The 16,583-nt window shown below is 41.5% G+C and overlaps 1 protein-coding gene across 2 annotated transcripts; it reads right to left on the reverse strand.

The window, feature by feature from the left end:
* Positions 1-626: 626 nt before the first annotated feature.
* On the reverse strand, positions 627-4,949 carry LOC121977006 (protein FAR1-RELATED SEQUENCE 6-like). Of its 2 annotated transcripts, none has more exons than XM_042529474.1 (6): positions 4,794-4,949; positions 2,210-4,329; positions 1,953-2,063; positions 1,552-1,662; positions 1,327-1,395; positions 627-1,250 (listed from the first exon to the last, which is right to left on the reverse strand). In XM_042529474.1, the coding sequence occupies exons 2-6, from the start codon at positions 4,307-4,309 to the stop codon at positions 1,212-1,214; spliced, it is 2,430 nt and encodes an 809-aa protein (XP_042385408.1). In that variant the 5' UTR covers positions 4,310-4,329; positions 4,794-4,949; the 3' UTR covers positions 627-1,211. The 2 variants fall into 2 exon arrangements, with proteins under 2 accessions (XP_042385408.1, XP_042385409.1); XM_042529475.1 differs by having other exon boundaries at positions 2,210-4,337; positions 4,794-4,946.
* Between the last annotated feature and the right edge of the window lie 11,634 nt (positions 4,950-16,583).

A 16,583-nucleotide genomic window follows, 5' to 3' on the forward strand; every position in this document is an offset into this window, starting at 1 on the left:
TAGTGAAAAGTGATTGTCTAAATTTAATAAAATGAGTCATTTACCCTAAATTTTAGATATAATAATAGGAAAATTGATGTAGATGCTCTTACATATGATCGTGGGATTAATCGTGTGAAATCACTGAATGACAAATTCCACCTTTTACTATAATTATAAAAACTCAAAAATCAACCTTCAAAGTAATAGTTTAAAGAATCCCAATTTTCTTTATTTAAATCCTGATTATTTTTATTTATTTCTCTAAATCAATACCATAATACAAGGACACTTGTTTATCATTTTTGAAGGATGATATCATTCATTCCAAACAGTCCAAAATGAAATGAACAGTCCAAAATCCCAACCCTACGACAAAACACATGTAAATAAATCATGAGAAATAATCAAACACCCAACGAAATATTTTACATCCGTTAAAAATTAATCTCAAATCTATTGAAATAAGCACACATGCATATACTAACTGTGGCAACTTGTAAGGCACATATTTATCATTAATGATTTACAAGGGTAGTCTTCTCCCTCTAAATAACTCATCTCACAAAGATGATTTTCATGCACACTTGAGATTAGGGTTACCAGATACCATAAAGATGATTCAGGAATATAACTATGGACAATGATTGAATAAGGGTTTCGATGTACTCATCAATTCCAAAACAATACAAGTTCAATACATACAGAGTATGCCATTAACCGAAAAACCGGGTTGGCTAAACAACACAATAAAGAAGTTCAGAAACAGATACACACCCACTTTGTATTTTTTGTTCTAGCTACTAAATGATATAAACAAAGATTCTTTAAGATAGTGCACTCCATTTCCATAGGTCCTGTTCGGGTGCCAAATTTTACAGTGAGACTTATTGTCACAATCACAGCCTTGTTCTTAGCATCACACCAAGTGCTAACGCCTTGACCAGATATTTCAACTTCTATTCTTCTTATTCTGAAATGTCGAACTGATTTAGTGGACGCCTTGCTCCCAAATAGCCCTTCTTTATCCATATGAAATGTAGAAAAGAGAGTGCTCCAACAACAGAATGAGTATCTAGAAAGGTTGTTGTAACACCGATAAAATCTATTACACTATTTGATGGTTGATTCAAATATCGTGCGATTAACTTCCAGCAGTTTTTGGAGTGGGAACAATCGTGTTGGGCAACTTCATAACTTGTGTAGAATTTAGTGTTGGCATGTTGCACCTTCTAGCCAGTCCATCCAGGTGCATTTGGTGTCTGAGTCTCCTGCAGGTTGGTCAAATCAAACTTCAGCAACAAAGTTAACGCCAAAAGAAAGACATGAAAGATAGTTTAAGTGAACCTGCAGCATTTGCTGATAGATCCACTGAGCTCTTGGTTGCCCTTCAACAGCTTGGTGATCAAATTGACCCTACAGTGTAAACATTACTCCATGAATCATGAGACATGGTACAACAATAGAGTTCATGCTGCTGAGTCTTCAAAAAGCAACATGTGAAACGAATTGATCATTTCTGTTTATGGACAAGGTGGTGGAACACATTTTTCATTGGCCAGGCATACAAACCTGGAACATTCCACCCAATGGTATCCTCGATTGATCATTGCTTTGATGTGTGTGGTTCAGTGGTGGCCCATAATGACAGCCAAGTGAAAAATCACTTGGGCTCACCTCTGCCTGCATGTTGATCAAGTACGTTCTTCAGTTCAAAACTGTATGTCAGAATATATTAGATATTACAAAATGGATGGTTCTGGGCACAATGCCTCCCAGAATTTAAGGTCGTCATATTATTCAGCTTTACTAGAAACAGAATACTATTTCTGTAACCAAAATCCTGAAATGCCAAGCTGTTTAGTGCCTCAATTATTGTACTATGGCACACTCAGAGATGGTGTTTCATAGTTAATGCACGAATTTCAAAGTGATGTTAACTTATAAGTTCTCGTTGTGATTTTGGCATTTACCAACGCAGTCAAGCTTTCTTGTACATCAATATCTGCCCCAGCATTCGAAACAGAAGGAAAGGAAAGATTCATCCCACTATGATCTCGAGAAGGTAGGGTTTCTTGATCATCCTGTGTAATATGGACAGAAATGTCATATTTACAAAAGAAAACAAAATACAATGAAATGACTATATTTAGAAAAGTGAAAGTTGTTCACCTCATAACTCAGCTCCATTATCCTATTTAAAATAATTTTCAAGAATAAGGCAGCATACCTTTCTTTTGGGAGGCCGACCTCTCCGTTTCATTTGCGACAAAATCTGCACATTGCCAGCCCTCGAAGTTGCTACTTGTACCTCTTCAGTTTCATCGATTGTCCTTGTTTCAGTGGGAACAATCTTAACATCTATGTTTCCAAGATTATTATCATTCGATAGAAACTTGTCAACCTCCTTTAGCAACTTCAGAGACAGATGGTATTTGCCACTGGATACCACACCATTATCTAAAAGTTGAAGGCAACATCTAGCCAAATTGTCATAGCGCTCCCATCGATTATTTCCAACCAACCCATCGCTCGGACAAGACACTGGATGCAATGTCCTTATGTACTTTTTCCAGCGGTCAATTATGTAATGAGGCGGAATCTCATATATCTGATGTAACTTAAGCACAGATAAAGCATGCCTACACAGAATGCCACTGGTTTGGAAAGAACCACAACAACATTGGACCTCAAGCTCATGTGTTTTGTAAATAACTTTAAAATCTCTGTAATCTGTGGGGTTACTGTCCTCCAAGAGAAGAGATTCCTTGATCCCATAAGTTGAAGTTGGGCCATCTTCACTGATCAATGAAACATTACAATATATTGTAGCCTTCAGCTCATCTTGAAACTGTTTGAATTTGTTGTAAGTATAAAGATCGACAAGTTGCCTCTCCATGTAAAATTTAGACACGAGATTTGGGTTTTTGTTAAATGACTCCAATTCAGCTTGAGCTTCCTTCTCATATTTGCTCTGTAAAGCGACCTCATAAATGCTTAAAAATTGCTTTAAGGAAGTTTCAGGATACACAAATCCATCAAAAAATGAACTCAAGCATGCGTTGCGTTCACTACAAGTCAAGCCTGCCCAAAATGTGCCTTTCAGATAGCTAGGTATCCAAGAATGTCTATTCTCATACAACCAATTCAGCCATTCATTGGCTTCAAGCCCAAAGTCTTCAATCATTCTTTTCCAATCCTTTTCCAACTCATCAGTGGTGTATGAGTCATGGACTATCTTCTCTAGTGCCTTCTTTATGGAAGTGCAATTTTCTTGGTCTCTAAAGTGCATTGGAAGCCTTTTCATCACTTGCCAAAGACAAAGACGATGATGAACTCCTGGAAAAGCCTTTGCCATTGCCTCCTTAATAGCTACACACTGGTCGGATATAAATGAATCTGGTTGTCTTGACATGCATGCCAACCATGCCTTAAATAACCAAAAGTAGGTCTCAAATGTCTCATCTGACACCAAGCCACATCCAAGCAAAACTAACTGGCCATGATTGTTAACACCAAGAAATAGAACAAGAGGAATATCAAATTTGCATGTTAAGTAGGATGTATCAAGCAAAACCACATCCCCAAAAAACCTGTATGTTGCCCTTGATACAGCATCAGCCCAAAACACATTCCTTAATCGTCCTTCCTCATCCAAATCCATGGAATAGAAGAAGTTTGCAAATCTCTTCTGCATGTCTGTAAAAAATTGGTAAATGGCAGAAGCATCACCATCATGAAGCATCAAATGCCCTCTTTCACCAGAGTTTCTTAGGTTTTTATCACCAAAAGACACATCTTCAACTAGCTTGAGAGAGGGTGATTGGAACCTCTTGAGTCTTCTTATCGGGATCTTCCCATTGTTCTCATCATGTCTTGGCGAAGAATAAGGAAGTTTTTTCCTGCGCTTCTTCAACTCAACCTTCAATGGATCCATCGGATGGTTGTGTTCCAGAATAGCTTTCTTTACATGTAACAAACCATCAGCCCGCAACTTAAACAGGATTGTAGCTGGACAATTTGTTTTAGCTGTAGGCCTACACAAGTAGCTAGGATCATCAGTTCGTCCCTTGCCTCCTCTAGAACAGATAAATTCCACAGATTGGTACTGACCGAACTTGTTATAATTTGTTCTTTTTAAGCGTGCACTAAATCCCATTAGCCGTGCATATTGCCTGTAGAAATCCAGAGCTTCCTCATAAGACTTAAATTTCATCCCAACGACAGGAGTCTTATCATCCTCCACATTTGCTATGTTATTCCCACTGACAGATTCATAATTGTCCAGTTTCTCGTCTAATACACTGCCCATAAAAGATTCATCGCCCATCTCTTCCAACAATGAAAAACCTGAAAACCTTCAACAACATCAAACGAAGCCCCAAAAATAAACAAGAAGAAGCTTCAAGAAAAAAAAAAAAGGAACTTAACACAAGGCAACATGTACAAATACCGAAACTGGACCTAAGTACAGGCGTAAACAAGAAAATACAAAACGCTCCATTATGATGCTTGGAAATTTCTAAACTAGTTTGGTTTTGGAACAACGACTCGCTCCATTATGAATCAATCATATGGAAATACAAACGCTAGAGATCACTGTGCCAGTGGTTACAGAGCACGACCCCAGCGCACAGTCCCTACTTGGTTACGATCCAAAGAACTCATGAACAAGCCAAAGGTTGTAGAGTTCTTCGGATTGGGACCGGCATAGGCCAATTCCGGCAGATCTACCGCCAGGTAGAAGAGGGGGGTTAAAAACACGAGCAGCGCCAACAAGATGATAAATAATAGCGCAAGGACGAGAAGAGTACTTGTCCGTCCTCCGGAGCCCCTCCCCAGTGTCGCAGCAACCTATCGCCGGAGTTGGTCCGCGGGGCAACGCTGCGGAGAAAAGATGGATGGGGCGGACGACGACGTGACTCCGGGATTGAAACCATTTCAGGTCCGGATTTAGGTGGTTTTACATTCATCAAACGTGCACTGATCTTGAAGTGGGACTGGGAGTTTCGGTGATGGAGGAAATTTTTCCATTTTGCACCTGAAGTTTACCTTTTCACAAAATGCCTCTCGAAATTTGAAAAATAATTTCATTTCTCCCCTACACTTTATCATTTGTTTTATTTTACCCTCGTATCATTTCTCCCCTCAATTCAGATCATATTTCTGTTCAAGAAATTTGACTCCTTGATCGAAGGTCTAGTCGTACATAGTGGAATAAGATTTAATTAGTATTATTGTTGTTGCAAATAATTGGACTGTGCTGGGTACCCATTCGTCATATTAGAGTATCACTATCTCCTTTATGTGTTAGGTACTATTCTAAAGGTTAATAGTCGTCCATGATTTATCTCCTCCGTGTTAATTTTGGGATGGATTGACGGGGGTACTGGGGTCAAATGTATTCATCTTTATTACCACAATATTAGGGTATCACTAGAAAAGTAGAATAAGTACCCAATGCAAATATCTAATTGGATTTTGATAGCAAGTAGACAATCCATTTGGGTTAGTAGTATCCAAAATTACAAGCTGGCATGTGACTCACAACCATCCCTTAACGTTGTCTCAAGTTCATTTAGTTTGCTGCACATATTCTTTGAGAAATAATCTCAAACACGCTATTATTTACAATAAGTTACATGAAATACTTTTACAATAACAATGATAATTAAATTGGTTCACTATATGAATCATTTACGTTATTAAATTGTATCATTTTTATATTATCATATATATTTAAATAAATTTAATTTAATTTTATTATTAGATTAAAAATTTGATATTGAATGAAATAAAAATAACTCGCTAATGAAGGAACTTAAAGGTGTTGGTTGAAGAATAAAAGCAGAGAGCTAGACGGGGTGGTGATGAATAGTACAAATTACTTTTTTATTTTTTTAAAAAAACACAAGAGACGATATAGCGGAAAAGAAATAAACAAACACAAAACTAATGTTGTTTATTTTTATTTAGTTCATGGTCTGACGACTACTAGTTCAATGTTCACATTCGTTGAGTATTTTCGTTGAACAATTCACTAATAACACGAAGGTTACAGAGAGATATAAAATTCAAAGTACTATTAAATGAAACAAGTATACTAACAACTTAGAATAGAAGCTTGAGTGTAGTCGTCGGTTTACCTAGGGTTAGCGTCCTGGCCATGCGCTTACAGCTGTGCACCTATATTTACCTCCCTCTATATCCATGGGACCGACTCTAGGTGAGCCGCTGATGTGGCGGTTCCACATTTGAGCGTAGTCATCGAAGTAGCATTTCAGTATCATAACAACGTTTCAGAGTAGCTCGGAAGTCGTTTGATCGTAGAAGAATGGTGTTGAAGACGGCTGGTTGAAACTGCTTTTATAGGCTATTCCAGGCGCCTCCACTGAGGTATATCCGATCCACCTTTGACCAACTTATCCAATTTCAAGTGCCTAGACCACTCCCTGCACCTGGATCGTTGACATGGCGACACCTCATCGAAGCTTTATCCTGGTCGAGTCTATCCCATCCTGTTGGATCGGAAAGATTCTAGAGGGGGAGGTGAATTGTGATTGTCGATTTTTTGAAAAGTCAAAAGTACATAGCGGAATAAAGGAAACAAAAACAATGCTATCAAGGCCAAGTTTTACTTAGTTCGGAGTCTGTGACGACTCTTGTTCTAAGGCTTGCGATTGTCGATCGTTTTTGTTGGGCAATCACTATCAATTCGAATATTTGAATTACAAAGTTTTAGTACACGAATTGTAAACTGAAAAGTTACCGACAAGAAAAAAGAATGAATCGAGTTCCTTAATCATCAGATGTTGGAGCAGTTTTATAGGATCGTCGGAGCCTTCTCGGAGCAGTGTGCAAGAACGAAAGTTGTAGCAGATGATATGCTAAAGCTACTGGTCGAAGGCTTTTATATAGGTCTATTCCGGGCGCCTGGAACCCCTCCAGGCGCCTGGACCATTGCTGATGTAGCGATCTCTCATCGAAACTTGATCTGTCGAGTCTACACCTCCGAACATCTGGACCCCCTCCAGGCCCCTTGACTGTTGACGTGGTTCGGTCAGTTATCGCACTCCAACTGAGCTTTGGGATGAAATTTTTGATCTGGGGGCCTAGACCAACTCCGAGTGCCCAGACCATCTTCCGACGCCACTTTTTGTCTCTTTTCTTCTCTGCAATAAAAAGTTAATCTAAGCATAAAAATCACCCTGCAAAATAGAGTTAGCACAATACAGTAAGATGGTAGTAGTCATTAGATCATGTCTCCTCGAGACCAGAATCTAGTCAAGGTCTCAGTATATGTTTTCCAAATAGACCTAAGCTGGACCGACACATACAGTTCCTTCAACCAGGAACACGTCCTCACTGGATCTCTCCTCTAGTTGCTTACCTTTTATTTACTAATTGCAATCGCTTGACTTGCCTTTGACCCACCAGATCTTCCAGCCAGTTGTCAGGTCCCGCGAACCCAATTGGACTTCGGCCAGTTGTTAGGTCCCGCGAACCCAACCAGACTTCTCGCTAGATATCGGGTCTCATGAATCTATCTGGACTTCACACCAGCTATCGGTCCTACGAACCTAACTGGATTTTAGTCTGGTGTCAGGTCCTTCAGACCCGTCAACTCCTGCATACTTGGTAAAGTAATTAGACCACAAATACTCTTAACTATAATCCACTTAGTCAAACTCGTTAGTGCTGGTGCAGGTTGCACTAATAATTAGTTTTGATGTATGACAAATAGGTTAAAGTTAGATGTAGTATTTGTCTAATGGGTTTACCAAGTGTGTAGGAATTGACAGATCTAAAGGACTGGATATCTGGTAAGAAGTCCAGATAGGTCGACGGGCTGATCGGATATCTGACAGGAAGTCCAGCTAGGTCAACGGGTCGACCGGATAGCTGGTGTAAAGTCCATCTAGGTCAACAGGTCTATCGAATAGCTGGTGTGTGTTGGAACCCCGAGGTGTTTTGATGTGATCAAACCAAGTTAAGTTAGGTCCTGCGTTGTTTAACCCTTGTGTCTAAGTGTGCAGGAACTTAGGAACACAGGAAGTCGAGCGGAAGACGCGGCTAGCGAGAAGGACAGCACGGGAAAGAGCCGACGGGCTCGGTGCGTCCGAGGGACGAGGTGTCCGCGGAAGAGTACACCGGTGGACGAGAAGAACGTGCGCGGCGTTCGAGGGACGAGAAACCGGGAAGGAAGGCTGCTCGAGGAGAAGGCCGGAACATGGGTTCGGGTGAGCCCTATTCCGGATGGCCAAGATTGTTAGGATCTTTCGTACGGCTAGAGAGGGGGGTGTGAATAGCCGCCCCAAATTCTCGCGTTCTTCCTACAGTTAGGGTTAGTCGCAGCGGAAATACAAGGAAGAAACTAAGGAGAAGAAAAACAAACCGATGTAACGAGGTTCGGAGATGAACTCCTACTCCTCGGCGTGTCCGTAAGGTGGACGAAGCCTACCAATCCGTCGGTGGATGAGTCCCCGGAGAACCGGCTAAATATGAGCTCCTTATGGGTGGAGAAACCTCGCCACAACTACTTCTTGCAACAGCAAGATAAGGAGTACAAATACAAGAGAAACAAGAAGTAAATACACAGCAAATGTAAACAACCCTTGCCTTCTTGTCGACTGTTGAAGAAGCAACATCTTCTCAGACGCCAACCACAGCAGCGGCTCAGTCGGAGAAGCTTCAGCTAAGAAGAGCTCAACAAAGCTCAAGCACCAGCAGCCACTTAAAGAAGAAGAGAAGAGGAAGAAGAAGATGCACTGAAGATTCGCTCCTTTATACCGCGAAGAAGAAAAGAAACTAGCGTTGCGTTGCAGCGGCTAGAACTCGATCGATGCGTGGACCGATCAGGCCCTATCGGTCCCGGACCGATCGATCGGTCTGAAGACATACGTGCGTACTCGATCGATGCGTGGACCGATCAGGATCGGTCCACCGATCCCTTCCTTCCTTCTCGCGATGCTGCGTCTCGATCGGTCCACGCATCGGGACATCTTTGATCGATGCGTGGACCGATCAGCTGCCTCTCTTTGCCTCGTTGCTGGCGATCGGTCACCGATCGATCAAGAACAACAGAGCTTCGATATCGATCGGTCACCGGACCGATCGAGCAACAGTATCACTGGATCGGTTTGGTGACCGATCCAGATGGTTTTGGCCCAAACCAAGTCCCAAGACTTCAAACCAATATCCGGTCAACCTTGACCTATTGGTACTTCATCCCTAACATCCGGTCACCCTTGACTGCTGAACTCCTGCCAAGTGTCCGGTCAATCCTTTGACCTACTTGGACTTTCCAACACCAAGTCCCATCCCTGGATCCAGGTTTTTCCCTTGCCGGCTTCACTCACGGGACTTTCACCGGCTTCACTCACCAGGATTTCCGCTTCACTCATCAAGACTTTCCACCTGCTTGGCTTCACTCACGGGACTTTCCACACTCTGGCTTCACTCACCGGGACTTTCCACACCGCCTAACATCCAGTTAGGACTTCCCATTCACCTAGCTTCACTCACTAGGATTTTCACCGCTTCACTCACCGGATTTTCCAATCTAGCTTCACTCACCGGGACTTTCACCTTCACCTAGCTTCACTCACTAGGATTTTCACTGGATTCACTCACCAGTTCCCTTGCCGGCTTCACTCACCAGGACTTTTCCCCGTGCCAAACTCCCTGTTTGGACTTTCCCCGTGCCAAGTCTCCATACTTGGACTTTTCGCGTATCAGGTCAACCAGGTCAACCTTGACCTACGGTTGCACCAATAATCTCCCAAACATCTATTCTTGTCCCACATCAAGAATAGAACTCCCTCACGAGTGTCAAACATCAACATGCAACTCAACTAGGTCAACCTTGACCTAAAGTTGCATCAACAATCTTCCCAAGTCAAACATCAAAATACAACTCGAGTCAAGTCAACTCGAGTCGGGTCAACCAGGTCAACCTTGACCTAAGGTTGCACCAACAAAGATCACCCAAGCTAGTGGAGCCGGAACAGAAGATCCGGACCGAGACGAGCTGAACCGAAGCAGAGCGACCGGACGAAAAAAGTCAACCAGAGTTGACTTTTGGGGTCCGGGGCGCCCGGAACCATCCGGGGCGCCCGGAATGTGGCTTTTGACCAGATCGAGTCAAACTCGATCTGAACGTTGGAGGATAAAGTTTTATCCCCCCAGGGCGCCCGGAACCCTTCCAGGCGCCCCGACCAAGGCTATAAATATAGCCTTGGTCCAGAAGCAAATCAATTAATCAGAACGACGAACTTGTAATCAACTTCTGTGTGCTTTACTTTTCTTCTTGTACGTTCAACGCTGTAAGAGGCTACTCCGCCCAGAGGAGAATCAGATAGTGCGCTTTCTTTGCCTTGGATTAGCAATCCTCTGATTGCAAACCAAGTAATTCCTCTGTGTCTATTTTCTGTTTTAATTAGTCTCTGCTTTTTTAATTACAAGTTCTTTTAAGTTAGTTGAATATCCGAGAAAGGTTCGTGTTTTAATTTGTAGGGCAATTCACCCCTCCCCTCTTGCCGGCCTCCAAAGGGACCTACAAGTGGTATCAGAGCCAGGACGCTTCAGGAGGACTAACCGCCGATCGAAGCAACAAAGATGGCCGGACCAAGCATCGTTCCACCAAAATTCGAGGGGAACTTCACAGACTGGAAGCGTCGTATGGAGGTATTTCTAAAAACCGAGATTGAAATTTATTTCATTATGAAATACGGTTTTGTAGCTCCAACAAATCAGAACGGTGAAGAAAAAGAAGAAAGCAATTGGACAAAAAAAGAGCAGAATGAGTTCGTAGCAAACAGCCGTGCGGAACATCACCTGCTAAGCGTATTACCGCCTCAGGAAGTAAACCGCATCGGAAGCTACTCATCAGCTAAAGAACTTTGGAATAAGTTTCTAGAACTCCACGAAGGCACATCCGAAGCGAAGCTCGCTAGAAGGGACATCCTCCGAAACAAACTAATGAACATCCGCTTGGAGAAAGGTGAGAAAGTAGCCGGTCTACATGCAAAGGTAAAAGAACTAGTTACTGGTCTCGAGAACCTCGGTGAAAAGGTAACAAATCGGGACGCCTTACGCTACGCACTCAACGCCTTTCCCAGAACTCCAGAGTGGACGTCAATAATCGACGCCTACTACATCTCAAAGGACCTGGAGGTAAGTACATTAGAGGAATGTTTTTCCACTCTTGAATTACACGAAACTAGATGTGCAGGAACGACAAAGGATACAACCCAGACTATAGCGCTGAACACAACTCAGAAGGATGAACTCGAGTCAGACTCCGAAGACGATCAAGAAGCGCACATGGTAAGAAATTTTAAAAAATTCTTTAGGTCTAATAAATTTAAAATGCAGAATAAAAAGAATCAAAAAGGAGGAAGAAAGGTGCGATGCTACCAGTGTCAGAAGGAGGGACACATAAGAGAAGACTGCCCAGAACTCAAAAAGGACAAAAGGAAGTCTCCCAAGAAACACAACCTAAAAGCAACTTGGGATGACACTTCTTCATCTAAATCAGAAGCTCAAGAATATGCGGATACTGATGGCAAGCTACGATGGACAAAGTATATCAGAATCGAGCAACGATGAAGAGGGAGCGACCTCGGATGAAGGCAGCGAAGCAGGGGGAGATTCAGGCTTTAAGTCTGACATGGTAAGTGAGGTATGCCTCTTACCCCCTGATCAACTTTACTCTGGCATTAAGGCAATGACTAAATCCATGTATAAATTAGAAAAAGAAAATGCCAAATTAAAAAATGAAATTTTGGAAACAAAAGGAATTTTAGCAAAATCATGTCTTATAGAGGATTTTGATAGATTGAAAATTGAAAATGAAAAACTAAAAGAAGAAATAGAAAAATTGAAAAAATATAAAAGTTCAAATATTTCTACTTTTAGAAATTATAGAGGTTTAAATTGGTACTATAGATTTCATCAAAGTCAAATTAGAAATATATCAAAAATCTATGTACCTAGGAAATACTTGGTTAACCCTGTAGGTAGGAACCTCTACTGGGTTCCAAAAACCTGTTTAATTTAAAAATAGACTTAGCATTTTCAGCAAGGAAATTAAACGACTAATTTCATTATAAGGCTTTGGCTAAGGAAGTGGTTGTTGCTTCAATAACCAAGAAGGCCTAGTGCCTCGCCACGACCTGGAAGCCAAGTATCGAAATGAAAAGTTTAATTGACTAACTGAAAAAGTATTAATTTAACTTACCTAATGCTTTAAAAGAGTTATTCAATTTGTGTTAGAAAATATTTAAAATTAATTTAAAAAAAAAAATTAAAATAATTTTTTTTAATTGACTTAGAAAATTTCTGAAAATTATTGACTTAGATATTTTTTTAAATTAACTTATAAATTTTTCTATGAATATTGGCTTAGACATTTTCCTTTGAAAATTGCCTTAGAAATCTTTTATGAAACTAAATAAAAGATATTCTGAATATTGACTTAGATTTTTTTTAAACTAAATATTCTCTTGTGAAACATTGCCTTAGAAATTAATATTAATTGCCTTAGAAAGTTTTATGAAAATTCACTTAAAATTTTTTTTAGACTTGTTTAAAGAACCCCTATTTTTAATGTGATCAAAGGGGGAGAAGTATGTTAAATCTAGGGGGAGGTAGATAAACTTTTTATGAAAAATCTTAACTTGTTTTTATTACCCCTATTACAAATAAATTGTTTTTATTGCATCTGTTTTCTTAGCTTAACTTGGGTTGCTCACATCAAAAGGGGAGATTGTTGGAACCCAGGGTGTTTTGATGTGATCAAACCAAGTTAAGTTAGGTCTTGTTATTTAACCCTTGTGTCTAAGTGTGCGGGAACTTAGGAACACAGAAGGCGGAAGACGCAGCTAGCGAGAAGGATGCAGGAGAAAGAGCCGACGGGCTCAGTGCGTCCGAGGGACGAGGTCCCAGAAGAGTACACGGTGGGCGAGAAGAACGTCGGCGTTCGAGGGACGAGAAGCCGGAGGGAGCTTGCTCGAGGAGAAGGCCGGGGGTTGGGTGAGCCCTATTCGGATGGCCAAGATCACCCAAGCTAGTGGAGCCGGAACAAAAGATCCGGACCGAGACGAGCTGAACCGAAGCGACCGGACGAAAAAAGTCAACGAGTTGACTTTTGGGGTCCGGCGCGCCCGGACCATAAGGCTGACCGGAGTTGGATTTTGACCAGATCGAGTCAAACTCGATCGAACGCGTTGGGGATAAAGTTTTATCCCCGGCGCCGGAACCCTTCCAGGCGCCCACCAAGGCTATAAATATAGCCTTGGTCCAAAAGCAAATCAATTAATCGAACAGCGAACTTGTAATCAACTCGTGTGCTTTACTTTTCTTCTTGTACGTTCAGTAAGAGGCTACTCCGCCCAGAGGAGAAACAGATAGTGCGCTTTCTTTGCCTTGGATTAGCAATCCTCTGATTGCAAACCAAGTAATTCCTCTGTGTCTATTTTCTGTTTTAATTAGTCTCTGCTTTTTTAATTACAAGTTCTTTTAAGTTAGTTGAATATCCGAGAAGGGTTTTTGTTTTGTTTTGTAGGGCAATTCACCCCTCCCCTCTTGCCGGCCTCCAAAGGGACCTACAGTGTGAAGTCCAACTAGGTCAACAAACCGATCGGATATCTGGTGCAAAGACCAGATATGTCGACGGGCCTATCGGATATCTGGCAGGAAGTTTAGTTGGGTCTGCGAACCGGACAACAGGCAAACTGGTAAGTAAAGGTAGGTCACTGGAAGAGAGTGACTCGGTGAGGACGTGTCCCGTTTGAGGGGATAATAGGCGTCGGTCCAATTTAGGTCCATTTCGGAAACCTAAATTGAGACCCTGACTAGATTCTGGTCTCGGGAAGACAGGATCTAACTCATAAATCTTTATAAAATATTCATGAATATATTTTTATAACTCTATGTTGTAGAGAAAAATATAGACCTTTGAATTCTGCATGTGTAAGAACTGACAGAGTTTGATTCCGAGTTTAGAGTCAACAGTTATGGTCTTCGGAAGATTGTTGTGTCAGACCAGCAGTTAGAGGCACCTTCAAGCAGTGGAAGACACCTTGAGCTTGCTTTGAAGGCGCCTTGAAGTGTTTTGAAGGCGCCTTCTACAGGATAAAACTTGCAGTTTGCATATTTTATCATCATTGAAGATAGGGGGATAATATTTGCTTGTGGAGGCGCCTTGGAGGAGGTTGAAGGCGCCTTCCACAACCTATATAAGCCCTATTTGGCATGATTCAAGATACAACTCACATACAAGCTTCTACGTATCCGATTAAGGTTCAGACTGCTCCGACCTACGGCTGTGACTCTGCTACGACGCTGTTGCACCCGACTACTGCTGAGGAACTGACTGACACCGAGCCTAAGCTGACAATCTTCAAAGGTGTTAGGTAACGAGCTGTAATTTGTGTATTTAAGTATTTGCAATATGACAAGTGTAGGGTGTTGCACTTGTTCTTTCTTTTTGTACTTTATTCTCTTTTTCGGAGATACCGAAAAAGGTATTTTAGTGGATTGTCCATCGATAGGTCCATGAGACCACCTAAGTCGTGGAGTAGGAGTCGCCAAAGGCTTCGAACCAAGTAAAATCGAACGCGTGTTATTTTACTTGCTTTTCTATTTCCGTCTTTTCTCGTAGCTTTCCGTTGCGTACTGAGTTCTTAAAAACAAAAAAGACCAGTTATTCAAAAACCACGTGATTCACCCCCACCCCCTCTCTCACGTGCGACTCGATCCAACAGTTAGAACATAAATAAGTCTTAACTTTAAACCTTTGCCAATATCAAAATCAGATTCGATTATCTAGTACTCCCACCACTAACAAACGTATGAAATCCTAATTTTTCTCTTTTAAGTTTCAGTAAACACATAAAATCCTGATTTTTTTTTCACATTATTTTTTTGACAGGAAATATGCAAAAGAATTTCATGGTTTACATATATTAACTTTGAACATTAAAATGCCTAAAGTACTAATCCTAGTTGATCCGGCATGAACATCTCACCACGATGATGCGGCGATAGAAATCCATCTCGGCACTGATCTAGAAATCTTACCACAATGGCGCGGCTGCATAAATCCTTCTCGGCATAAAGAACAATGATGTTGAGGCCTTCTCCTAGATTTTTTTTTCGTAGCGCGGTGATTTCCTATGGAGAGTAACAAACATCAAAGGGTTTGCTAGGAGTTGCCCCAGCGAGACCATTCCGATGCCTAAGTTAGTATAGAGTTTTGATAGAGAGATAAAGCGGGCAAATGACAAGAAAATAGAGTAAAGTATATGATTATAGAGCATATGAGATGATAGCATAATTGAATCCCCCCTTTTAGAGAGTCTCCTCCCCTTATCTTATAGGAAGAAGCCCAAGAAACTCACGCTTAAAAAGTCATTAAAGGTTATTAAATGTCATTAAAGAGACATTAAAGGATATGCTTGTAACCTCCATGTCCTTTAATGTTAGTAAATGTCACATGCCGAAAATTCGAAAGATCGGCAGCTCGACAACTCGGTGACTTGGCTAGGCAAAAGGTCAATTAGTCTAGAGGTCAAGAAGATCAGCAACTCGGTGGGTCGGCAAATCGGACCGACTCGGAAGGTCAGAGATTGTTGATATGCGACGTGGAGGTTATGTTAACAAAGTATTGAAGAGTCTCATATGATCCTTGTATTGACCGAACCTTGACCTTACCACATGGCTTCCCTATTGACTAAGTCAAGGACTCGTCACATGGACCCTTACTTACCTCTGTATCACAAGTATCCTCTTAAGTCTAGTCAAAGGAGGGTATAGGCCGACTGACCAAACAAGTATTATGTTCAACGAACGTCTGGGTCCATGTGGCTGAGTACCTCTAGGTCAGACTCATAACTTATTCATAGTCGGGGGAATAAGTGGTGACTCCATCCTCGATAGAGGAAATGCTCAATTTGTAACTATGTTTGAGTCAAGAGAGAATAATAATTATTGATCTTGTGGCTCACAAGCACTTGTGGAGTTGAGAGAGAGAATAAGTCAATCCGTGACTATGTCCAAGTTAGGAGATAATAATAAGCTCGATCTCATGACTCCCGAGTACCGATGGAGTCAGAGAAAGAATAAGTCGATCCACGGCTATGTCCAAGTTCGGAGATAATAATAAGCTCAATCTAACGACTCCTGAGTACCAGTGGAGACGAAGAGAGAATAAGTCGATCCGTGACTATGTCAACTCAGAAGTTGACCATAAAGGCCCGAAGCACCTCAATTGGCTTAAGGAGCCTTGGATGCCCAGTAGACCAACTGCTGCAGAAGAGACCTGAGGTGTCTCAGTTGATTAGAGATAACTTAGATGAATAGTGGTTCAAGCGCCTTAGGTCAACTGGAGGCGCCTCCAATGCCACAGAATTGTTTTGGAGCCATTGTGACGAGGATGAGATTTTATCTCAAACCCTGGATGTCATTACAGGCACCTCTAATGCCACATCAGCAATGGTCACTTGTAACCAGAATATTATAAATAGCGCCCTAGAGCTAGGAGTTTAATAACACACTTAGAATCAACTTTTATACTTCATTTCTGAGCTTCTAACTGTTGT

The sequence above is a fragment of the Zingiber officinale genome, chromosome 4B (assembly GCF_018446385.1).
Source record: "Zingiber officinale cultivar Zhangliang chromosome 4B, Zo_v1.1, whole genome shotgun sequence".
Classification (NCBI taxonomy): domain Eukaryota; kingdom Viridiplantae; phylum Streptophyta; class Magnoliopsida; order Zingiberales; family Zingiberaceae; genus Zingiber; species Zingiber officinale.

Excerpts from the sequence above, each read along its gene's own strand:
- LOC121977006 (XM_042529474.1), bottom strand. The coding sequence starts at position 4,309 with ATGGGCGATGAATCTTTTATGGGCAGTGTATTAGACGAGAAACTGGAC. Across the intron at positions 1,663-1,952 it reads AAGAAAGCTTGACTGCGTTG|GCAGAGGTGAGCCCAAGTGA; the intron begins GTAAATGCCAAA and ends ATCAACATGCAG. Across the intron at positions 1,251-1,326 it reads TCTATCAGCAAATGCTGCAG|GAGACTCAGACACCAAATGC; the intron begins GTTCACTTAAAC and ends ACCAACCTGCAG.